Source organism: Mirounga angustirostris, unplaced genomic scaffold (assembly GCF_029215605.1).
Source record: "Mirounga angustirostris isolate CCGP_5_RB_7025 unplaced genomic scaffold, mMirAng1.0.hap1 SCAF_11, whole genome shotgun sequence".
Lineage (NCBI taxonomy): Eukaryota > Metazoa > Chordata > Mammalia > Carnivora > Phocidae > Mirounga > Mirounga angustirostris.
In genome coordinates this window covers 20431288-20456378 of record NW_026991719.1, presented here as the reverse complement: position 1 = coordinate 20456378, position 25091 = coordinate 20431288, and the positions used below count along the sequence as shown (strand labels likewise).

General features: G+C 40.0%; 1 protein-coding gene across 5 annotated transcripts in view; it reads left to right on the top strand.

The window, feature by feature from the left end:
• Positions 1-25091, top strand: part of PCYT1B (phosphate cytidylyltransferase 1B, choline) — a 112970-nt gene that overhangs the window by 33502 nt on the left and 54377 nt on the right. For all 5 annotated transcript variants that reach the window (XM_064573890.1, XM_064573892.1, XM_064573891.1 and 2 more), the window contains exon 3: positions 4600-4716. In XM_064573890.1, coding sequence (XP_064429960.1) covers positions 4600-4716 — 117 coding nt within the window. The remainder of the gene's footprint in view (positions 1-4599; positions 4717-25091) is intronic.

Genomic DNA, 25091 nt, shown 5'->3' with positions numbered 1-25091 from the left:
TCTCCCCATTTCTTCTAGAAGTTTCACAACTTTAGTCCATACATTTAGATCTATGATACATTTTGAGTTAATTTTCATATATGGTGTGAGATGTGAGGCAAGCATAGCTCCCTCACCGTTTCATTTGTTTATAAGTGCTGAATAACTTAGAAAAATTTGGAGTGTAAGATCCAGGAAGTTAAAAAAAAAAAAAAAGTCAGATTTCCCCATAATACTATACCATGGTCATTATTTGTATCCATGAGTCTTTTTTTTTTTTTAAGATTTTATTTATTTTTTTGACAGAGAGAGACACAGCGAGAGAGGGAACACAAGCAGGGGGAGTGGGAGAGGGAGAAGGAGGCTTCTCGCTGAGTGGGGAGCCTGATGTGGGGCTCGATCCCAGGACCCCAGGATCATGACCTGAACCGAAGGCAGACGCCTAACGACTGAGCCACCCAGGCACCCTTGTATCCATGATTCTTTTTTTTTTTTTTAAAGATTTTATTTATTTATTTGACAGAGAGACACAGCGACAGAGGGAACACAAGCAGAGGGAGTGGGGGAGGGAGAAGCAGGCTTCCCACGGAGCAGGGAGCCCGATGCGGGGCTCGATCCCAGGACCCCGGGATCATGACCTGAGCCGAAGGCAGACGCTTAACGACTGAGCCACCCATGCGCTCCTGTATCCATGATTCTTAAGCAAATATTCGGCATCATTTTGGTGTTATGTGTAGTTCATTATATGGAAATTATTTGGAACATAGCAATCGACATGTGCTATACATATAGGCATTTTACCAGAACATCACATTTATCTGATAGACCTCACTCTGTCCATTCAGGATAAACAGCAATTTATTTGAAATACTTCTGAGAATTTCTTATTGTGGGCAGAAAATTTATAATGCCATTGTATTCATTTTCTATGCTGCATAACATACTGCTGCAGAATTAGTGGCTTAAAACAATGCAGATTTATTATGTCATAATTTATGTGGGCTGGGAGCCTGGCTAAGCGGAGTCCTCTGCTCAGGATCCTGCAAGGTTGCGTTTAAGGTGTCACTCAGGACTCCTCTCTCACCTGGAGGCTTCATGGTGAGAGACCTGTTTCCAAGCTCACACAGGTTGTTTCCTTGCAGCTCTAAGACCAAAGATCTAGCTTTTTGCTGGTTGTCAGCCAGAGGCCACCGTCAGCCCCTAGGAGATACCTGTAGTTCCTTGCCATGTGGCCCTATCACAACACGATAGCTTCCTTCTTCAAAGCCACCGAGAGAGAAAGAGTGAGTCTGCTAGCAATATGGAATCTTACATAGTGGAACGTAATCATGGGAGTGCCATCCATCCTCTTTGCCATACTCAACTGGTTAGAAACAAGTCACAGGTCCCACTCGCATTTCATTTTTTTTAAAGATTTTATTTATTTATTTATTTGACAATGAGAGCGAGTACAAGCAGGGGGAGTGGCAGGGGGAGGGAGAGGAAGAAGCAGGCTCCCTGCTAAGCAGGGAGCCAGATGCGGGGTTCCATCCCAGGACCCTGGGATCATGACCCGAGCCGAAGGCAGTTGCTTAACTAACTGAGCCACCCAGGTGCCCACCCCACTCACATTTCAAAGGAAGGAGTTGGCACCAAGGCGTGAACACCAGGTGGCAGGGATCCCTGGGAGGACCCTTAAGGTCTCTCCACCATGGCCATGATGTAGTTGGGTTCCCACTCGGGATCATTGCCAGACCTCCAGCTTCACCAGCCAGTGGTTCCCAACATAGATGCTCTGGAGAATGCCCAAATGCTTAAAAAGATGTCCGGAAAAATCTGAAACAAAAGAATAAAAGAAATAAACATACAAACTAAAAAAAAGCCACACTCTTAAAAACTTTATTGTAGAGAATTTCATACATACACAAAGGTAGAACAATATAATGAACCTTCGTGTGTCTGTCACCTATAGCTATCAACCACCACCCCATGCCAGTCTTAGCCCATGCACGCCCCCATCCACTGCCCGCTCTTGAATTATTTGAAACAAAGCCCTGGGCTTCCTATCATTCCATCCATAAATATTTCTGTATAAATGTCTTAAAAAACCAGTTTTTAAAAACATAACCATTGTACCATTTTTTCACCTAAAAATTAACAGTAATTCTTTAATATCACCAAATATCCAGTGTTCCAATTTCCGATTATCTTATGTCCTCATTCACTGATAGTTTGAACCCAAATCCAAATAATATCTATACATTCAATATGTTGATAAGTCTTCAGTTATTTAAAGATTTTGTTTATTTATTTGACAGAGAGGGAACACAAGCAGGGGGAGTGGGAGAGGGAGAAGCAGGCTTCCCGCGGAGCAGGGAGCCCGATGTGGGGCTCGATCCCAGGACCCTGGGATCATGACCTGAGCCGCTTAAGGACTGAGCCACCCAGGCGCCCCTTGAATAAGTCTTTTAAATCTCTCATCTGCAGACCCACTTCCATTCCATCTTTCTTTGTCTTTTTTTTTTCTTGAAGCACTCATTTGTTAAGATTGGTTTTTAGTTTGGGGTGTTGTTTTTTTTTTTGGTCCCGTTTCCCAGTCTGGAAATTGCTGACACACTACAATTTTAAAAAGTGAGCTTATTGCAAAATCAACTCCACAAATACTCTTCAAAGATTTACTAAATGGTCTTTTTCTTGGTAATTAAGTCATCTTTCTTTACTTTTCTTTCCTCCCTGCTTCCTGAATTCATTTATCTTGATCACCTCTGAATCAATAACAAAAAGTTTTACAAAACTGCCATCTGCTTTCCCCTGGGATTTATATCTTAAAAAAATTTTCCTCAATTGAATTCAAATTGAATAAGAGCATTGAAACCGAGGATCCCTCATTAGACAGTTTGTTATTTCAAAGCATTTTCTATTTACCATGCCTTATTTAGAATCCAGTATAATCCTCTGAAGGCAATTCTGTTTGTTCAGAATGGTGTATAATTGGGAATAACTGCAATTCCCTATCTGACATAAAGTCTCTTGAGTTCTTTTTTATTAGAGAAATTTAATTTATTAGAAACATTGTACCATCTGAATCTATTAATGTAACATTCCTTTTAATTTATATTCCAAATTAATGAGGTTATACTATATCAAGAAGTAATCACAATTTTAAATCTGTCTTAAAAATCATTCACCAGAAGTTTGCATTGATTTCTTTTTTAAATTTATTTTTATAACATCATTATAATACATGCATGTACTGGAAAAAGTCAGTAGGACTCTTAGGCTTATTAAAAAAAAAAACCCAGTGATTCAACAATCCCTTTCCCTACCTGCCCTTACCCCAATTCTTGTTTCCTATAGACACTCACCATTTGACGATCTTAATTTTCCAAAATGTTGTGCACATCTCTCATCCACTGTCATTGCCGTTCTTGTTTCCTCTGCCCTGGGGGATTACACCTTTTAATTAATTTTTTTTTTGGGGGGGATATACCTTTTTAATTCTTTACCTGTAATTCTTGTAGTATTTGGGAGGAAGTGGAAATAAATGCATATATGTTCAGTTTGCCGTATTTAGCTTTTAGTTTGCCATAGTTTCACTTTCTGGTTCCTTCGTGGATAGTCCAGAATGGTGTAAAAGTTGGCACCCAACCCCTCTACCCCCAATGTCTCCGTGTTGTTGGAGGAGGTGGCTCTTTGGGCTGTCTGAGCAAAGTGTCATCCTGTAGTTTCTAGTGCCGTCTCCTGCCTCCAGGGGGCCGTGGCGAACGTATCCCTCTCTGTCACGGAATGGCACTTCCCAGAGCACCATATGGCCCCGTGAGAATGTCTCGTGAGGCCTTTTCTCTCTTGACCTTTGTCCCTCAGGGGGACTGTAGTGTTGGTCGCTGGCCTGCAACACTGAGGGCCACCCCCACATGTCGCCTGACTCTTCTGTCTTTGGGGCACGTGTCCTCCCCCCCCCCCCATCTCTTACGACGCCAAAGAGGTCAGGGAGTGAGCTTCGCGCAGTGGCGCGGGAGGGAAGTAAGCCCAGGTTGGCAGCCTCCGCCCGTTCCTGTGGTGCACGTACCGCCCCGGCTGCTTCCGGGCTTCCTGTGGGGCCTGGAGGTGGGAGGAAAGGCGCGCGCCTGTCTCTCGGAGCTGCGGGAGCACTTTCCCGCACGCCGCTGCCTTGGGGAGCGGGCCTCGGGGCCTTCGTCCAGGTGCCCGAGCCAAGAATGAGGTCGTTTTTCCTCTTCATTAAGCGCCTCGGTTACTCCTGCCTCGATAGCCCCGCTGGGCTGACTCTGCCAACCCTTTGCTGACGCCTGGGCTGTCTGAATCTGCCGGCTCAGATGCCCCGCACTCGGCTCTGGGTTCAGAGAACTCCGGGCCGCCCTGTGTTTGTCACTCCTGTTGCTTTAAAATGTGTGTCTGGGTCGCCCTTGCGCTCTTAGTTCTCTGTTTTCACTCCACTTTGCTAGCCTCCGAAGAGCCTCTTTGTAAAAGTCCCTGTGTGCCCTAATAAGAGACTGGTGGTACCCAGACATGGTGCTTTATCCAGGTAAACCTCCTCACACTGGTGTCCTGATGACAGAAGCATCAGGTCACAGGGCTGCCTTCTAATGCGGTTGTGTTGATGACACTTTGTTTCTTCCACAGTTGACAGGCCTGTCAGAGTCTACGCGGATGGAATATTTGACCTCTTCCATTCTGGTCATGCAAGGGCACTGATGCAAGCAAAAACACTGTTTCCCAACAGCTACTTGTTGGTTGGAGGTAAGAATTGCATTTACTCTTTGTCTAGAAAATTCCTTTATAATGTGCCTCCTGAAAAGGATCCCTTTCAGAGTTCCATTATTAAAATCTCACATGGTTATTACTCCCACTTCAACCGATACTGGCTCACTTGTTGGCTGTCTGAAATTTAACGTGACATTTAAAAAGCCATAGGGGAAACCACCTCATGGGGTTAGACACCACCGAGTCCCCGAGAGAGACAGACAAATAATACCAAGTGCAACCACTTCATGTTTCCCATTAATGCCTTTCTTCTTGTGAGCGAGGCATGATCAAATTTCCGTTTCTAAAATTTTCTGGAAGGTTAGGAGAAAAGCAATGTTATTTTGATTTCAAATCCAGAGAGCTGAGGGGCTTAAGGATGATTAAGGGTAAACAAGGTCACTGTCTGTTTGCTTTGTGTGGCCCACAGCACTTCAGATGCTGCTGCGCTAACTGTCCTGGCTGACGATAACCTAGTTAACGGGGCTTATGTACTGTGTGTTAAAGAAATGGAGATTTAGATACCTGCGTAATTTTGGTTCACAGTGAAGGAAATGGCTTACTTCATAAGCCTGTGGAAGAAGGGTGGTTGGATGTGGATGGAAATTTTCCTCCTCCAGAAGGCCTACAACCCATTTCAGTTTGGGTAAAGGGGATAGTGCCTGCCTCGCGACACCTGCATCTCTCCTCTGTAGCTTCTGGAAGCACCATATCCTTTCATGGTGATCAGTTTTTGTGCCATTAGCTGAACTAGGCACTGTCAACCCTGAAACCCCTACTGTGAGGAAAAAGGTGCTGTTAAGAGACCATGTCTCTGTGTTTTTGTTTTTGTTTTTTTTAAGATTTTATTTATTTGACAGAGAGACACAGCGAGAGCGGGAACACAAGCAGGGGGAGTGGGAGAGGGAGAAGCAGGCTTCCCGCGGAGCAGGGAGCCCGATGCGGGGCTCGATCCCAGGACCCTGGGATCATGACCTGAGCCGAAGGCAGACGCTTAACGACTGAGCCACCCAGGCGCCCCCATGTCTCTGTTTTTAAAGTATTTTGTTACCTTCTGCAAGTTTAAGACTATGTTTTGAATATTTGAGAGGCACCTTTCTACAGATTTTACTGAGGATGGTGACCACGTGGTTATTGAATGGAGTTCTTTCCAGAAGGAAGAGATGATAAAAGGCAATAAGTACTGGGCAAGTCACGCAGAGGGCACCCAAGGCAGGCAGAGAACCCATCTGTTGTTCATTTCTGTTTATCTCGAGTGGAAAACCATTTCTGGAAGGAGCACTACCACCTGGAGTGTGGTCCTGAGCTGCTGAGGCCCTGGGGAGACCTCTGCAGTGTTTTGGTGACCCAGGCTGGGAGGTGGTTTGATGTGGGTCACGCTTAGTGGGAACACTAGCCATAGCTGTGGGTGATCACGTTAAGGGTGATACGAGGGGCATGGTATCAGAGCTCGCTTACCGTGAGGGGCATCGCTGTAGCAAACACGTTTGGATAGAACTGTGGACAAGTACAGTCTTCCTTTGAGCTGTGTAGAGTTGCCTTCCTCTAAAATGCAGCATCTATCCCAGCTATTCCAGAAATGCTTTGTGATGAGAAGAAAAACAAAGTTAGTTTCTAGACTCAAATGATTTAAAACAGTGCAGGGTCATTCAGAAATCCTGCGTGTTGTGTCAAAAATCTCCTACGAAGCTGCCCCACACCTTGCAAGATGTTTAGCATCACTGGCACCTTTCCCACTAAATGCCAGCAGCTGCCTCCAATCGTCGTGGCAACTAAAGATGCCCCACCAATTTCCTGAAATGCTTCCTAGGGGATGATGAGGCCCCTGCTGATAACCATTGTCTTAGACTAGGAGTCTTCAAACTTTGTTCCCCACATCCCTAAAAGAATTTTGAAAAACGAAATACCTTTTTGCAGTTTTTTTAAGTTGACATCTAAAATTTTCTAAATTTATTTTTTTTTATTTTTTAAAGATTTTATTTATTTATTTGGGAGAGAGAGAGACAGAGTTTGTGAGAGAGAGCACAAGCGGGGAGGAGAGGGAGAAGCAGGCCCCCCCCGGAGCAGGGAGCCCGATGCGGGGCTTGATCCCAAGACCCTGGGATCGTGACCCGAGCCTAAGGCAGATGCTTAACCGACTGAGCCACCCAGGTGCCCCTTCTATTCTAAGTTTAAATAGTTGGGAAAGACATAATTTCTTTAATATTGTAAGTATTGACATTTTCAAACCTCAACAAATTTTTTTTAAAGATTTTATTTATTTATCTGTCAGAGAGAGAGACAGAGTGAGACAGAGAGAGAGACAGAGAGCGCACAAGCAGGGGGAGTGGGAGAGGGAGAAGCAGACTCACCACTGAGCAAGGAGCCCGATATAGGGCTCGATCCCAGGACCCTGGAACATGACCTGAGCTGAAGGCAGACGCTTAACGAACTGAGCCACCCAGGCGTCCCCTCATTAAACATTTTTTTAGGAAAGTTTTATGTTCACAGCAAAATTGAGCAGAAAATACAGAGAATTCCCATATGCCCAAATATGCATAGCCTCCCTCGTCATCAACATCCCAGACCAGACTGATACATTGGTTACAGTCCAATGTAACCTACACCGACACATCATTATCACCCAGAGTCCACAGCTGATGTTAGACTTTTCTCTTAGTGTGGCACATGCTATGGGTTTTGGCAAATGCATAACGACATGTATCCACTATTGTCATGTTATACAAAATTAGTTTCACTGCCTTAAAAATTCTCTGTGCTCTGCGTATTCATCCATCTCTCCTCCCGGCCCATGGCAACCACTTATCTTCTTACCATCTCTATAGTTTTTTCCCAGAATGTTATATAATTGGAATTTTACAGTAGGTACCTTTTTCAGATTGGCTTTTTTCACTCAGTGATACATATTTAAGGTTCCTCCATGTCTCTTCACGGCTTGCTAGTTCACTTGTTAGTGCTGAATAATAAAATAATACCCCATTGTCTGAATGTACCACAGTTCGTCCATTTACTTCCTGAAGGACACCTGGGTTGCTCCCAGGTTTTGGCAATTATGAGTAAAGCTGCTATAAACATCCGTATGCAAGGTTTTATGTGGACAGACGTTTTCAACTCCTTTGGGTAAATACCAACCAAGGAGCATGATTGCTGGATTGTATGTTAAGTTTTGGGGCTCCTGGGTGGTTCAGTTGGTTGAGCGTCTGACTCTTGGTTTCAGCTCAGGTCATGATCCCAGGGTCGTGGGATGGAGCCCCAAGTTGGGCTCCGTGATCAGTGCAGGGTCTGCTTGAGGCTCTCCCCCTCTCCCTCCCACTTGCACGTGTGCACACTCTCTCTCTTTCTCTAAAATAAACAAACAAAATCTTTAAGAAAAGAGTATGTTAAGCTTTGTACGAAACTGCCAAACTGTTCCAAAGTGGCTGCCCCACCTTGCATTTCCTGCAGCAGTGCGTGAGAGTTACCGTTGCTCCGTACCCTCACCAGCATTCGGTGCTGTCAGCGTTTTGCATTGTGGCCATTGTAATAGGTCTATAGGGGTATTTCATTGTCTTAGTTTTCAATTCCCTGGTGACATAAGATATTGAACATCTTTTCATATGCTTACCTGCCATCTGTATATCTTCTTCGGTGAGGTGTGTGTTAGATCTTTTGTCAATTTTTAAATCTGGTTGTTCATTTTCTTATCGTTGGGTTTTAAGTGTTCCTTGTATAGTTTGGGTAACAGTCCTTTATCTCTTATATCTTTTTCAATTATTTTTTCCCAGTCTGTGGGCATGTCATTCCAGTCTTTCACAGGGCCACAGTTCCTAATTTTAACTAAGTCCAGTTTAGTACTTGTGTCTTCGATGGTCCGTGTCTTTTGTGTTGTATCTAAAAATCACTGCCGTACCCAAGGTCATCTAGGTTTTCTGCCAGGAGTTTTAGACTTCTGTGTTTTACATTTAAATCTGTGATCTCTTTTGAGTTAATTTTTGTGAATAGTATAAGATTTGTGTCTAGAGTATTTTTTTTGCATGTGGATGTCCGGTTTTTTAACATCATTTGTTGAATACACGATTTCTGCTGTATTGTTTTGCCTTTGCTCCTTTGACTATGTTTATGTGGGTCTATTTCTAGGCTCTCTTTTCTGTTCCATTGATCTGTTTGTTCATTCTCTCACCAGTTCTATACCTTCTTGATTACTTTAGCTTTATAGTAAGTACTGAAGTTGGTTAGTGTGAGCCTTCAAATTGTGTTCTACTTCCCCGGTATTGATGTGGCTGTTCTGGGTCTTTTGCCTCTCCATATAAACTTTAGAATTAATTTGTCAAGTTGTCGCCACAAAGTAAGTTGCTGTTATTTTGATTGGGATTGCATTGAATCTGTAGATCCATTGACATCTTGACAATACTGAGTCTTCCTATTCATGAACATAGAATATTTCTCCATTTATTTTGTTCTTTGATATCTTTCATCAGAGTTTTGTAGGTTCTTCATATAGATCTTGCACATATTTTGTTAGATTTATACCTAAGTACTTCATTTTGGGGAGGGGAGGGGCTAATGTAAACAGTAATACATTCTTAATTTCAAAATTCGTTCATTGCTTGTATGTAGGAAGGTAATTGACTTTTATATATCAAACTTGTATCCTGCAACCTTGCTGTAGTTGCTTATTAGTTCTAGGGAATTTTTTTTGTAAATTCTTTCACATTTTCTACATAGGTCGTCATGTCATCTGTGAGCAAAAATGGTTCTATTTCTTCCTTCCCAGTCTGTATCCTTTTTATTTCCTTTTCTTGGCTTACTGTACTAGCTAGGACTTCCAGTACAATGTTGAAAAGCAGTGGTAAGAGGGGATGTCATTGCCTTGTTCCTGATATTAGCGGGAAAACTTAAACTTTCTCTCCATTAAGTGTGATGTCAGCTGTAGATTTTTTGTAGATAGTGTTTATCAAGTTGAGGAAGTTCCTCTCTATTCCGTTTTCTGAGAGTATTTATCATGAAGGAGTATTGGATTTTATCAAATGCCTTTTCTGCATCTATTGATAAGATCTTGTGGTTTTCCTCTTTAGCTTGGTGATGTGATGGATTACATTAATTGAGTTTCAAATGTTGAACCAGCCTTGCATACCTGAGATAAATCCCACTTGGTCATGGTATATAATTCTTTTTATATATTGATGGATCTGAGGTATTAATATCTTGTTGAACAGTTTTGCATCCATTTTCATGAGACAACTTGGTCTGAGGTTTTTTTCCTTACAATGTCTTCTTTTGATTTTGGTATTAGGGAAATGCTGGCCTCATAGAATGAGTTAGGAGGTATTCCTTCTGCTCTGTCTTCAGGAAGAGATTGTAGAGAATTGGTATAGTTTATTCCTTACATGTTTGGTAGAATTTACCAGTGAACTCATCTGGGCCTGGTGTTTTCTCTTTTAGAAGGTTATTAGATATTGATTCAATTTCTATTCAGATTGTCTATTTTTTCTAGTGTAAGTTTTGACAGCTTGTGTCTTTCAAGGAATTTGACCATTTTGTGTAGGTTACCAAATTATGGAGTTGCTCTTAATATTCCTTTATTATTCTTTTAATGTTCATGAGATCGGCAATAATGTCCCCTCTTGAATATCCTATTTTAATAATTTGAGTATTTTCTCTTTTTTCTTAACTAGAGGCTTATAAATTTTATTGATCTTTTGAAAGAACCAGCTTTTCTCTATTGATTCCTGTTTTCAATTTCATTAGTTTCTGTTCTGATTTTTAGTATTTCTTCTGCTTACCTCTGGATTTAATTTGCTCTTCTTTTTCTAGTTTCCTAAGGTGGAAGCTTAGATTATTGACTTCAGATACTTAGACTTTTTAGACTTTGTTTTTTTCCCCCAATTATACATTTAATGCTACATATCTCCCTCTAAACTGTTTTCCCTGCATTCCACACATTTTGATAAGCTGTGTTTTCATTTTCATTTACCTCAAAATATTTAAATATTTCTGTTGATGGGGTGCCTGGGTGGCTCAGTCGTTAAGCATCTGCCTTCAGCTCAGGTCATGATCCCAGTGTCCTGGGATCAAGCCCCAGATCAAGGTCCCTGCTCAGTGGGAAACCTGCTTCTCCCTCTCCTACTCCCCCTGCTTGTGTTCCCTCTCTCGCTGTGTCTCTCTCTGTCAAATAAATAAATAAAATCTTTTAAAAAAAGTAAATATTTCTGTTGAGATTTATTTTTTTTACCCATGTGTTATTTAGAAGTATGTTACTTAATCTCCAAGTATTTTGGGATTTTCCAGCTATCTTTCTCTTTTTGATTCCTAGTTTAATTCCATTGTGGTCTGAGAACAGACATTGTATGATTTCTATTCTTTTAAATGTGTTATGGTGTGTTTTATGGCCCAGAATGTTGTCTGTCTTGGTGAATGCTTCATGTGAGCTTGAGAAAGCTGTATATTCTGCCGTGGTTGGATGAACTAGTCAGTAGATGTCAATTATATCTGGCTGATTGATGGTGCTGTTGAGTTAAACTATGTTGTTGTTCATTTTCTGTCTGCTAGGCCTATCTGTTTCTGATAAAGGGGTGTTAAAGCTTCCAACTCTTATAGTGGATTCATCTATTTCTCCTTGCAGTTCCAACAGTTTTTGCCTCATATATTTTGACTCTGTTTTTCGGCACATCCACATTAAGGATTGCTATATCTTTGTGGAGTATTGACCCTTTTATCATTATGTAATGCCCCTTGCTTCTTGATAACTTCCCTTGTTCTGGAGTCTACACTGTCTGAAATTAATGTGCCTACTTCCATGTTCTTGATCCTTTTTACTGTATATATGTTTTCATATTTAAAGTGGGCTTTTTGTAGACAATATACAGTTGGGTCTTGTTTTTTGATCACAATCTCTGTCTTATAATTGATAAATGTAGACCATATGTGTTCCAAATGATTATTGATATAGTTGGTTTAATATATCCTTTATTTTTCCCTGTTTTCTATTTGCTGCCTTTGTGTTTTGTTCCTACTTGTATCTTCCACACTTTTTCTGCGTTTTGTAGTTTTAATTTAGCATTTTATATGATTCAATTTTCTCTCCTTTCTTAGCATATCAATTATACTTCTTTTTTCACTTTTTTAGTGGTTGCCCTAGAGTTTATAATATACATTCTAAACTAATCCAAGTCCACTTTCAAACAACACTATACTGTTGGTACAAGTACCTTGTAAAAACAAAATATATCCTTTTTTTTAGTTTTTTTAAAAGATTTTATTTATTTATTTGACAGAGACACAGTGAGAGAGGGAACACAAGCAGGGGGTAGTGGGAGAAGGAGAAACGGGTTTCCCACGGAGCAGGGAGCCTGATGCGGGGCTCGATCCCAGGACCCTGGGATCATGACCTGAGCCGAAGGCAGATGCTTAACCGACTGAGCCACCCAGGTGCCCCAAAACAAAATATTTCTTATTCTTCCCTCCCATCCCTTGTATCATTGCAGTCATTCATTCATAATTGAATATATTGTTGCTGTTACTATTTTGAACAAATTGTTCATCTGTTAAATGAATTAAGAATAAGAGAAATAAAATGTTTTGTCTTATCTTATTCATTCTTGAATCCTTCTCCTTTCTTTATGTAAATTTTAATTTCTGACCCATCATTTTCCTTCTCCCTAAAGAACTTTTTTTTTTTAAAGAAGAAATTTTCAAAACATTTCTTGCAAGGCAGGTCTACTGGAATGAAATTCCTTCATTTTTTGTTTGTTGGGGGAGGTCTTTATTTCTTCTTGTCTTTTGAAGTTTAATTTTACAGGGTACAGAATTCTAGGTTGGCGGGGTTTTTTTCTCTCAATACTAAATATTTCACTCCATTCTCTTCTTGCTCCCATTGTTTCTGTGGAGACATCCATTGTATTTTTATCCTTGTTCCTCTATAGGTAAGCTGCTTTTATCCTCTGGATTCCCTTGAGATTTTTTTCCTCTGGGATTTTTCCTGTTGAGTGTTCTCTAACATTTAAATGAGAGGAGTGGAATTTTATGATTTGTGGACGAATGTTTATTGCTAGAATGAGATAGGGTTTAACATTGATTTTATTCCTCTTCTTCCTTATTATAGATTTCAGTGCTGAAGTATTTTGTTTACACAAATATTTAGATGGGAATGGAAGAAGTTTGTTATAGTGATGCCACTCAAACTTTGAACTCCTTAGTTATTTGCCATGTATCACAAAAATAATTGTTGTCAACAAAATAATTTTAATGGTCTGTCAAGTGACAATTTATTAAAGTCCTCTTTCCAATTTGATGCAAGGAATGGATTAGAAATGACCTGACCTGCAAGATTTGTTTCCAAGCTGTGAGAATCATTTGTTTTCTTTCTTTCTGGGAAGTAGAACAAAAAGGCTTTACCAAGACTTACCAAATGATTCCTAATTATAACCCTTACTCTTTTACTTGAAAGCAACTTGCTTAACCAGATATACTTAGAAAGGGTTGGGGAGGTGAAAATATTGGTAATTTCATTATACCTTTGTCAATCCAATAATTTTTGATAAAATGGTTTTATTGTTTTCTTAAAAGTTAAAAAAAAAAAAAAACACCCAGAAACCTTGGGGCTGCAGGTTTTGCTTACTAAATCTGCAGAAAACACCTAACCTAATTGGCAAAGGTAGTCCTTACTGTCAAACCTGCTAAAAAACCTGGAGAAAAGGTCTTTTCAATTCAAATATGTTAATGTGTTTCAGGAAGCCTTATAAAAACCACTGAGAAATACATTATAGAATGCATTGTATGAAATAGAATCAGTCAAGATTAAAATTATGTAGCTCTAATATAATAAGTTGTAAGCAAGACAAATCATTATACTTAATTTATAGTAATGCAATGTAATTTATAGGTAAAATAGTACCATATTTATAAGGAGAGGCATATGATAAAAGACATGTTATTTCTTCTCTAAATATTAGCGTGTGTGTGTGTGTGTGTGTGTGTGTGTGTTAAACTCTGGCGTTTGGCTTTTGGGGAAAATTAAATAAAATCGAATGTAAAAATCAGAAATGACTTACTTATCTTTATTAGATACCATGGGTATACTTCCCTTATGTATTTAAGAATAGAAAAGGGAATATACTACTAAAAAATAATTTGGCAGTATGTATTTTGTGCTAGGAGGAGATAGAAAATAATACACATTTTAGAAGAGGAAATAGGTAAGGATTATCTATAAATGGAGTAAGTTTTATAATGTGATCTGATAGAATATATTTTAACTTCCTTTTAAAATAATGCATATGAAATCTTTTAAAAAAGCCTGTAAATGTTTTATCCATGTGCTTGTTCCAACGTATTTTGAGAAAATTGATAATTCTAAAAAATATTCCAGTTACATTTCTAAGATGCAGTGGTATCAGCCTATACAGCTTTGCCTTATTGAGATGATTTTGAAGTGAAAAGCTGGGAAAAATGCTTACGCTTAACTAAAAAAGAAAAGGCATTTCTAGAATTCAATATGAGTATTGAGAATAGCTGGAAAAATGCTTACCCTTAACTACATGAAAAAGCCATTTTTAGCATTCAATATTTCTTTCCATTGCTCCTTTTGCTTTGGATTCCTGGGCCTTATCCCTCAAGATCCTTGTGTCCTTTGACAATAGTTAGGAGAATGAAAAGGCACAGTTGTTAGGCAACAATTTGCATTATTCCCCACTCTACCATAATTAGTTTCCAACACCTGGCTTTACCTATAACAGGAATCTTTGTAAGACAGGAAGCTTTTAGAGATCCATGGTGTTTGCAGTAGTCATTAAGCAAGATTTCCCTTTGGTTTGGCCTGAAGCCTTAACTCCCTGCCCCTTGCAATGTAGCACAGTAAGATCTGGATGGTGTCTTTCTTTTGGGTAGTGGAGTAAAGGTGGTTTTGGACACAGAGGCTTTCTTTGGGACCATTAATTTTAGGAAAGAGTACCTTTGCAAATTGAGGATCTGGAAATTGAGTTCTTTAAAGCTTCTTGTGTTTGGATATCTCTTAAAAAGTCTTGGTGTATCCCCTGGAGTATGTGTGCCCTAGTTTGAAGACCATTACCTTTAGACTTTCTTTTTTGAGTATCTCAACCACTTTTAATGGCAGACAATTCTATACTGAAGAAAGTTAGGGAGTCCTTTACAAAACGGTGTTCTTTGATTTTGGTGGAAAGATGGGCTCTTGCAATGATGTGTGTAGTTAGCAGATAAAATGTTTATGGTGAATTGAAAGAACCCGCTGTATTAATGATGGGGCCCCGTACGTCTACAGGTAGGTTTGCTGTAGGAGTTTCCCTGGGTGGAGCAAGGGCTTCGCTCGTGAAACCACTCTGGTCAGGGCAAGTGCACAGAAAGCTGCTTGGCATAACACTTGGTATTTGGTAGAAATAATTGATTCAAAGACCAGAAACTGTGATAAGTGGAAGTACTACGGTCTGCTTCTCAACCTTGGGCAAAAACTGACACAAAATGCCATGGTCATGTACTATGATTATAATATCTGCATTTCTAATTTTTAAGCATTATGGCCAGTAATAATTTGAAAACTCATTTATGTAAGCTTACCTCGTTGGCATTATTTTGGTGAATTGAAACTACCAATTGTAAAGCCCCTTTTTCTTTTTACTTTAAAAGATAATGTCATTTAACAAGAAACAACAGGTGTTGGTGAGGATGCGGAGAAAGGGGAACCCTCTTACACTGTTGGTGGGAGGGTAAACTGGCACACCCACTCTGGAAAACAGTATGGAGGTGCCTCAGAAAGTTAAACATGGAGCTATCCTACGATCCGACAATTGCACTACTGGGTTTTTACTCAAAGAATCCAAAAATACTAATTCAGAGGGATACATGCACCCTGATGTTTATAGCAGCATTATCTACAATAGCCTAATTATGGAAACAGCCCAAGTGTCCATCAACTAATGAATGGATAAAGATGTGGTATACACACACACACACACACACACACACACAATGGAATATTAACACAGCCATCAAAAAGAATGAAATCTTGCCATTTATAACCACGTGGATGGAACTAGAGTGTATTATGCTAAGTGAAATAAGTCAGTCAGAGGAAGACAAATACCATATGATTTCACTCATATGTGGAATTTAAGAAACAAAACAAATGAGCAAAGGGGGGAAAAAAGAGAAAGAGGCAAACCAAGAAACAGACTCTTAACTCTAGAAGACAATCTAATGGTTACCAGAGGGGAGGTGTGGGGGGAGATGGGTGAAACAGGTGATGGGGATTAAGGAGGGCACTTGTGATGAGCACCTGGTGTTGTATGGAAGTGTTGAATCACTATATTATACACCTGAAACTAGTATTACACTGTGTTAACTAACTGAAATTTGAATAAAAACTTATATAAGAAGTTAATATCATTTAAAAACAAGTCAAGAAATTGAAATTTATATCAGAGTTTTTCCCTAAAATATTTCTTTTTTAAAAAATTTTATTACATTATGTTAATCACCATACATCATTAGTTTTAGATGTAGTGTTTCATGATTCATTGTTTGCATTATAACACCCAGTGCTCCATGCAATACGTACCCTCTTTAATACCCATCACCAGGCTAACCCATCCCCCCCCACTCCCCTCTAAAATCCTCGTTTTGTTTCTCAGAGTCCATAGCCTCTCATGGTTCGTCTCCCCCTCCGATTACCTCCCCCTTCGTTTTTCCCTTCCTACTTTTTTTTTTTTTAACATATAATGTATTATTTGTTTCAGAGGTACAGGTCTGTGATTCATCAGTCTTGCACAATTCACAGCGCTCACCATAGCACATACCCTCCCCAATGTCCATCACTCAAGCCACCCCATCCCTCCCACCCCCCACCACTCCAGCAACCCTCAGTTTGTTTCCTGAGATTAAGAGTCTCTTACAGTTTCTCTCCCTCTCTGGTTTCATCTTGTTTCATTTTTTCCTCCCTTCCCCTATGATCCTCTGTCTTGTTTCTCAAATTCCTCATATCAGTGAGATCATATGATACTTGTCTTTCTCTGACTTATTTTGCTTAGCATAATACCCTCTAGTTCCATCCACGTCATTGCAAAAGGCAAGATTTCGCTTTTTTGATGGCTGCATAATATTCCATTGTATATATATACCACACCTTCTTTATCCATTCATCTGTTGATGGACATCTTGGCTCTTTCCATAGTTTGGCTATTGTGGACATTGCTGCTATAAACATTGGGTTGCACATACCCCTTCGGATCACTACATTTGTATCTTTGGGGTAAATATCCAGTAGTGCAATTGCTGGGTCGTAGGGTAGCTCTATTTTCAACTTTTTGAGGAACCTCCATACTGTTTTCCAGAGTGGCTGCACCAGCTTGTATTCCCACCACCAGTATAGGAGGGTTCCCCTTTCTCCGCATCCTCACCAACATCTGTCCTTTCCTGACTTGTTAATTTTAGCTATTCTGAGTGGTGTGAGGTGGTATCTCATTAAGGTTTTGATTTGGATTTCCCTGATGCCAAGTGATATTGAACACTTTTTCATGTGTCTGGTGGCTATTTGGATGTCTTCTTTGCAGAAATGTCTGTTCATGTCTTCTACCCATTTCTTCATTGGATTCTTTGCTCTTTGGGTGTTGAGTTTGTTAAGTTCTTTATAGATTTTGGATACTAGCCCTTTATCTGATATGTCATTTGCAAATATCTTCTACCATTCTGTCAGTTGTCTTTCGGTTTTGTTGATGGTTTCCTTTGCTGTGCAGAAGCTTTTTATCTTGATCAAGTCGCAATAGTTCATTTTTGCCCTTGCTTCCCTTGCCTTTGGCGATGTTTCTAGGAAGAAGTTGCTGCAGCTGAGGTCGAAGAGGTTGCTGCCTGTGTTCTCCTCAAGGATTTTGATGGATTCCTGTCTTACATTTAGGTCTTTCATCCATTTTGAATCTATTTTTTGTGTGTGGTGTATGGAAATGGTCCAGTTTCATTCTTCTGCACGTGACTGTCCAATTTTCCCAACACCATTGTTGAAGAGACTATTTTTTTAAAAAGATTTTATTTATTTGAGAGAGAGAATGAGAGAGAGAGAGAGAGAGAGAGAGAGAGAGAGCACATGAGAGGGGGGAGGGTCAGAGGGAGAAGCAGACTCAGCCCGATGTGGGACTCGATCCCGGGACTCCAGGATCATGACCTGAGCCAAAGGCAGTCGCTCAACCAACTGAGCCACCCAGGCACCCAGAAGAGACTGTGTTTTTTCCATAGGACATTCTTTCCTGCTTTGTCAAAGATTAGTTGACCATAGAGTTGAGGGTCCATTTCTGGGCTTTCTGTTCTGTTCCATTGATCTATGTGTCTGTTTTTGTGCCAGTACCATACTGTCTTGATAATTACAGCTTTGTAATAGAGCTTGAAGTCCAGCATTGTGATGCCACCAGCTTTGCTTTTCTTTTTCAACATTCCTCTGGCTATTTGGGGTCTTCTCTGGTTCCACAAAAATTTTGGGATTATTTGTTCCATTTCTTTGAAAAAGTTGATGGTATTTTGATAGGGATTGCATTAAATGTGTAGATTACTCTAGGTAGCATAGACATTTTCACAATATTTGTTCTTCCAATCCATGAGCATGGAACATTTTTCCATTTCTTTGTGTCTTCCTCAATTTCTTTCATGAGTATTCTATAGTTTTCTGAGTGCAGATTCTTTGCCTCTTTGGTTAGATTTATTCCTAGGTATCTTATGGTTTTGGGTGCAATTGTAAATGGGATAGACTCCTTAATTTCTCTTTCTTCTATCTTGTTGTTGGTGTATAGAAATACCACTGATTTCTGTGCATTGATTTTATATCCTGCCACTTTACTGAATTCCTGTATGAGTTCTAGCAGTTTTGGGGTAGAGTCTTTTGGGTTTTCCACATAAAGTATCATATCATCTGAAAAGAGTGAGAATTTGAATTCTTTGCTGATTCGGATGCCTTTTCTTTCTTTTCGTTGTCTGATTGCTGAGGCTAGGACTTGTAGTACTATGTTGGATAGCAGTGGTGATAGTGGACATCCCTGCCATATTCCTGACCTTAGGGGAAAAGCTCTCAGTTTTTCCCCATTGAGAATGGTATTTGCTGTGGGTTTTTCATAGATGGCTTTTATGATATTGAGGTATGTACCATCTATCCCTACACTCTAAAGAGTTTTAATCAAGAAAGGGTGCTGTACTTTGTCAAATGCTTTTTCTGCATCTATTGAGAGGAGCATATGGTTCTTGTTCTTTCTTTTATTAATGTATTGTATCACATTGATTGATTTGTGGATGTTGAACCAAACTTCCAGCCCAGGAATAAATCCCACTTGGTCGTGGTGAATAATCCTTTTAATATACCGTAGGATCCTATAGGCTAGTATTTTGGTAAGAATTTTTGCATCCATGTAATCAGGGATATTGGTCTGTAATTCTCCTTTTTGATGGGGTCTTTGGTTTTGGGATCAAAGTAATGCTGGCCTCATAAAATGAGTTTGGAAGTTCTCCTTTCATTTCATTTTCTGGAACAGTTTCAGAAGAATAGGTATTAATTCTTCTTTAAATGTTTGGTAGAATTCCTCTGGGAAGCCATCTGGCCCTGGGCTCTTGTTTGTTGGAAGATTTTTGATGACTGCTTCAATTTCCTTACTGGTTATGGGTCTGTTCGGGTTTTCTATTTCTTCCTGGTTCGGTTTTGGTAGTTTATACTTCTCTAGGAATGCATCCATTTCTTCCAGATTGTCTAATTTGGAGACATATAGTTGCTCATAATATGTTCTTATAATTGTTTGTATTTCTTTGGTGTTGGTTGTGATCTCTCCTCTTTCATTCATGATTTTATTTATTTGGGTCGTTTCTCTTTTCTTTTTGATAAGTCTGGCCAGGGGTTTATCAATCGTAATTCTTTCAAAGAACCAGCTCCTAGTTTTATTGATCTGTTCTACTGTTCTTTTGGTTTCTATTTCATTGATTTCTGCTCTGATCTTTATTATTTCTCTTCGCCTGCTGGGTTTAGGCTTTATTTGCTGTTGTTTCTCCAGCTCCTTTAGGAGTAGTGTTAGGTTGTGTATTTGAGACCTTTCTTGTTTCTTGAGAAAGGCTTGTATTGCTATATACTTCCCTCTTAGGACTGCCTTTGCTGCATCCCAAAGATTTTTTAAAAATTTTTTATTGTTATGTTAATCACCATACATTACACCATTAGTTTTAGATGTAGTGTTCCATGATTCATTGTTTGTGCACAACACCCAGTGCTCCATGCAGAATGTGCCCTCTTTAATACCCATCACCAGGCTAACCCATCCTCCCACCCCCTCCCCTCTAGAACCCTCAGTTTGTTTTTCAGAGTCCATCATCTCTCATGGTTTGTCCCCCCCTCCAATTTCCCCCCTTCATTCTTCCCCTCCTTCTATCTTCTTCTTTTTTTTTTTTTTTAACATATATTGCATTATTTGTTTCAGAGGTACAGATCTGAGATTCAACAGTCTTGCACAATTCACAGCGCTTACCAGAGCACATACCCTCCCCAGTGTCTATCACCCAGTCACCCCATCCCTCCCACCCCACCCCCCACTCCAGCAACCCTCAGTTTGTTTCCTGAGATTAAGAATTCCTCATATCAGTGAGGTCATATGATACATGTCTTCCCCTGTTTGACTTATTTCACTCAGCATAATACCCTCCAGTTCCATCCACGTCATTGCAAATGGCAAGATCTCATTCCTTTTGATGGCTGCATAATATTCCATTGTATGTATACCACATCTTCTTTATCCATTCATCTGTCGATGGACATCTTGGCTCTTTCCACAGTTTAGCTATTGTGGACATTGCTGCTATAAACATCAGGGTACACATACCCCTTCAGATCACTACATTTGTATCTTTGGGGTAAATACCCAGTAGTGCAATTGCTGGGTCGTAGGGTATCTCTATTTTCAACTTTTTGAGGAACCTCCATACTGTTTTCCAGAGTGGCTGCACCAGCTTGCATTCCCACCACCAGTGTAGGAGGGTTCCCCTTTCTCCGCATCCCCGCTAACATCTGTCATTTCCTGACTTGTTAATTTTAGCCATTCTGTCTGGTGTGAGGTGGTATCTCATTGAGGTTTTGATTTGGATTTCCCTGATGCCAAGTGATGTTGAGCACTTTTTCATGTTTCTGTTGGCCATTTGGCATCCCAAAGATTTTGAACAGTTGTATTTTCATTTTCATTTGTTTCCATTAATTTTTATAATTCTTCTTTAATTTCCTGGTTGACCCATTCATTCTTTAGTAGGATGCTCTTTAGTCTCCTGTATTTGAGTTCTTTCCAACTTTCCTCTTGTGATTGAGTTCTAGTTTCAAAGCACTGTGGTCTGAAAATACACAGGGAATGATCCTAATCTTTTGGTACCAGTTGAGACCTGATTTGTGACCTAGGATGTGATCTATTCTGGGGAATGTTCCATGAGCACTAGAGAAGAATTCTGTTGCTTTGGGATGGAATGTTCTGAATATATATGTGAAGTCCATTTGGTCCAGTGTGTCATTTAAAGCCTTTATTTCCTTGTTGATCTTTTGCTTCGATGATCTGTCCATTTCCGTGAAGGGGGTGTTAAAGTCCCCTACTATTATTGTATTGTTGTCTGTGTTTCTTTGATTTTGTTATTAATTGACTTATATAATTGGCTGCTCCCACATTAGGAGCATAGATATTTACAATTGTTAGATCTTCTTGTAGGATAGACCCTTTAAGTAGGTTGTGGTGTCCTTCCTCATCTCTTATTATAGTCTTTGGTTTAAAATCTAATTTGTCTGATATAAGGATTGCCACCCCACCTTTCTTTTGGTGTCCATTAGCATGGTAAATGGTTTTCCAGCCCCTCACTTTCAACCTGGAGGTATCTTTGGGTCTAAAATGAGTCTCTTGCAGGCAGCATATCGATGGGTCTTGTTTTTTTATCCATTCAGGGTCACTATTGAAAGATATGAATTTAGTACCATTGTATTGCCTGTAAGGTGACTGTTACTATATATTGTCTCCATTCCTTTCTGGTCTATGTTACTTTTAGGCTCTGTCTTTGCTTAGAGGACCCCTTTCAATATTTCTTGTAGGGCTGGTTTGGTGTTTGCAAATTCTTTTAGTTTTTGTTTGTCCTGGAAGCTTTTTATCTCTCCTTCTATTTTCAATGACAGCCTAGCTGGATATAGTATTCTTGGCTGCATATTTTTCTCATTTAGTGCCCTGAATCTATCATGCCAGTCCTTTCTGGCCTGCCAGGTCTCTGTGGATAGGTCTGCTGCCAACCTAATGTTTCTACCATTGTAGGTTACAGACTTCTTGTCCCGAGCTGCTTTCGGTATTTTCTCTTTGTCTCTAAGACTGGTAAGTTTTACTCTTATATGTCGGGATGTTGACCTCTTTTTATTGATTTTGAGGGGGTTCTCTTTGCCTCCTGGATTTTGATGCCTGTTTCCTTCCCCAAATTAGGGAAGTTCTCTGCTATAATTTTCTCCAATATACCTTCTGCCCCTCTCTCTCTTTCTTCTTCTTCTGGGATCTCAATTATTCTAATATTGTTTTGTCTTATGGTATCACTTATCTCTCGCATTCTGCCCTCATGATCCAGTAGTTGTTTATCTCTCTTTTTCTCAGCTTCTTTATTCTCCATCATTTGGTCTGCCATATCACTAATTCTCTCCTCTGCCTCATTTATCCTAGCAGAGCCTCCATTTTTTATTGCACCTCATGAATAGCCTTTTTGATTTCAACTTGGTTAGATTTTAGTTCTTTTATTTCTCCAGAGAGGGATTCTCTAGTATCTTCCATGCTTTTTTCAAGCCCAGTTAGTATCTCCCTAAAATATTTTTTAAGGCTATGAGTCACCAAATACCTATTTCTACCTCATAGGAGGGGAATAAAAAATAACAACAATAAATGTAATACTACTCTTACTATAATAGACATAAATAGTACTCCATAAACTTGACATAAATATTACTCCTTTAAGCTCTCTTGTACTTTACTTGAAATTAAATATTCCACTGGGACTCCATTTTGCCTGACTGGTGGGACATTGAGTCTCAGTCCTTGTTAGGCTATCTTCACCTCTGCAGAGTCCAACGAGATTCCAAAATGTTTACGGAAACAAGAGAGGGGTTTCCAGTCTTGAGCCCAGCCCCACTGAGCCTGTGCAAGGTGAGGCACCTGCCGTCTGTGCTCACATGGAACCCCCAGCCCAGGGTACCATGTCATCATCCCTCGTGGGGTCTGCCACTGACCCTTCTGCTTATGGGATCCTCAGATCTTTGGCCTCTTCCTCATTTGGAGGACTCTTCTCTCTCTTTGTCTCTTTCCTTACAGAACTTCTCTAATGAGTTCTGGCTTGGAGGAAGCAGCAGCCAGGGAGGAGGCTGTGTACCAGCAACTTGAATTTCACAGCTTCTAGGGGGGAGTTTGTTCCAAGAGACTGAGCACCTGCTTGGAGTGGGGGCAGGAAAAAGACGGAGCTCAAAACACAAATGAATATCCCCAGTGCTGGTTTTATACTACTATTTATAAATGGCAAATGTTACTGAGCATTGCTCTTTACTCAGATGATCACATTCAATTATCAAAATTTTGCCATGTTTTAAAGACAGATGACTGAGTCTTAAGAGACAGAGTAATTTTCCCAGTTTTAAGTAGCAGAGCAGGGATTAGAACCCAAGTCTGTTTGGTTCCAAAGTTCATCCCTTATATTACATTTTCTCTCCTGCAGAGGACTGGTACTATTTCATTTTGAGCACAGGGAGCTGCCAGGATGGGGTAGCTACAGTGTGAGCTCCCAGATGACTCAGTGAATTCATCCATGGAACACCATTGCTCAGAGTTCTCCATCTGGTTGTCAGAGTGCATTTGCCAAGACTCCAGAACAACAGTACTGCTTTGGGCGTAATTAATGTTTGGACAATAACCGGTCAGCATGTTCAGCTGCTTCTTGAGGTCACTCCTGGGATATGAAAATAGGACCCCGGATTGGCATAAACAGGATGTTTGTTTTCTTTGTGCTCTGTCAGGGGGCCATTATTTCGGTCATCTAGAAGTTACACCAAATTGCTCAGGTGCAGGTTCAAAAGGGGAGAGGATATGGCCAGCCTAGTTTTGTGTTGTTTAAAATAGAAAATTGATGGATCTGAAATCCATTTCTGCTCAGTATGACTCTTGAAGTAATGTTTTAATAAAGTCCTAACAGAACATTTAAAAAGTCTTAGATCAATTTTTAAATTGTATATCTTGACCCATAAATAATTCCTATTTATGGAGTCTAAAGCCAATGCAATCCATGAATCAGTACAGAACATAGTAATTATGGCCCAATACCTGCCTAGCCCCCACCCCAAGCTGGAGTGATGGGTGATTCAGAAACAGGCTGGGCTCTTGGCTCAAGATGTTCATAATATGCTCCAGGGGCTTTTGAATGTTGTACATATCAGAATTATACCTGACGCTTGTCAGAAATAGAGCTGCCTAGGCCCTACTCCAGACTCACAGTCTTAATTCATTTGGTCTGCTACAACAAGACACCCTGGGCTGGCTGGCTTAAAAATTGCACAAGTTTACTTCTCACAGTTCGGGAGACTGGAGACTCCAAGATAAGGCCCTAACATGGTGTCCTGCTGAGGGCCCTCATCTTGTTTCAGAGTTGTTCCTTTCTCGCTGTTTTCTCATGTGGTGGAAGTTTCTAGGGAACTCTGTCAGGCTCTTAATAAGACACTAATCCCATTCATAAGGGTTCCAACCTCAAGACCTAAGCACCTCCCAAAGGCCTACCTCCTAAATATCATTACCTTTGGGATTTAAGATTTTAACAAATGAATTTAGGGGGACACACTCAGACCATAGCACCCACAGAATCAAACTCTTGGGCAGTGAGACCCAGGTATCTTTATATTTAGCAAGCTCCTTAGGTGACTCTAATACTCCTTAAACTTTTTGAGCCAGCCACGTGGTTGATGGTGTTTGGGTAACATAAACTACTACAATGTTGTCTTTATTGTATTTTATCCTATACAGGTCTATACAACATCTCAGGAAGTATGTATAGGAGATGTATAGGCATATACATGTGTATCTAGAGACATACTAGTCTCTTAATTATATATATGTTGTTGAAATGTGCCTACAGATAAATATTATTGTAAATCATAGTAAACATTAACTGAGCATCTGTATGTTTTAGGCACTGTTCGTTCATTCAATAAATACTTGTTAAGAGCCCTTATGGGCCATCAGAAAACCAAACAAAAGTCCCTGTCTTCAGGGAGCATATATTTTTGTAGAAGGACATCAGCAGTAAAATTCAATAAGACAGTTACATGATGAGGAGCGCCATGGCAAGAAGTAAAATGGGAAAGGGATGGCAACCACCAGGGATGGGGGCCA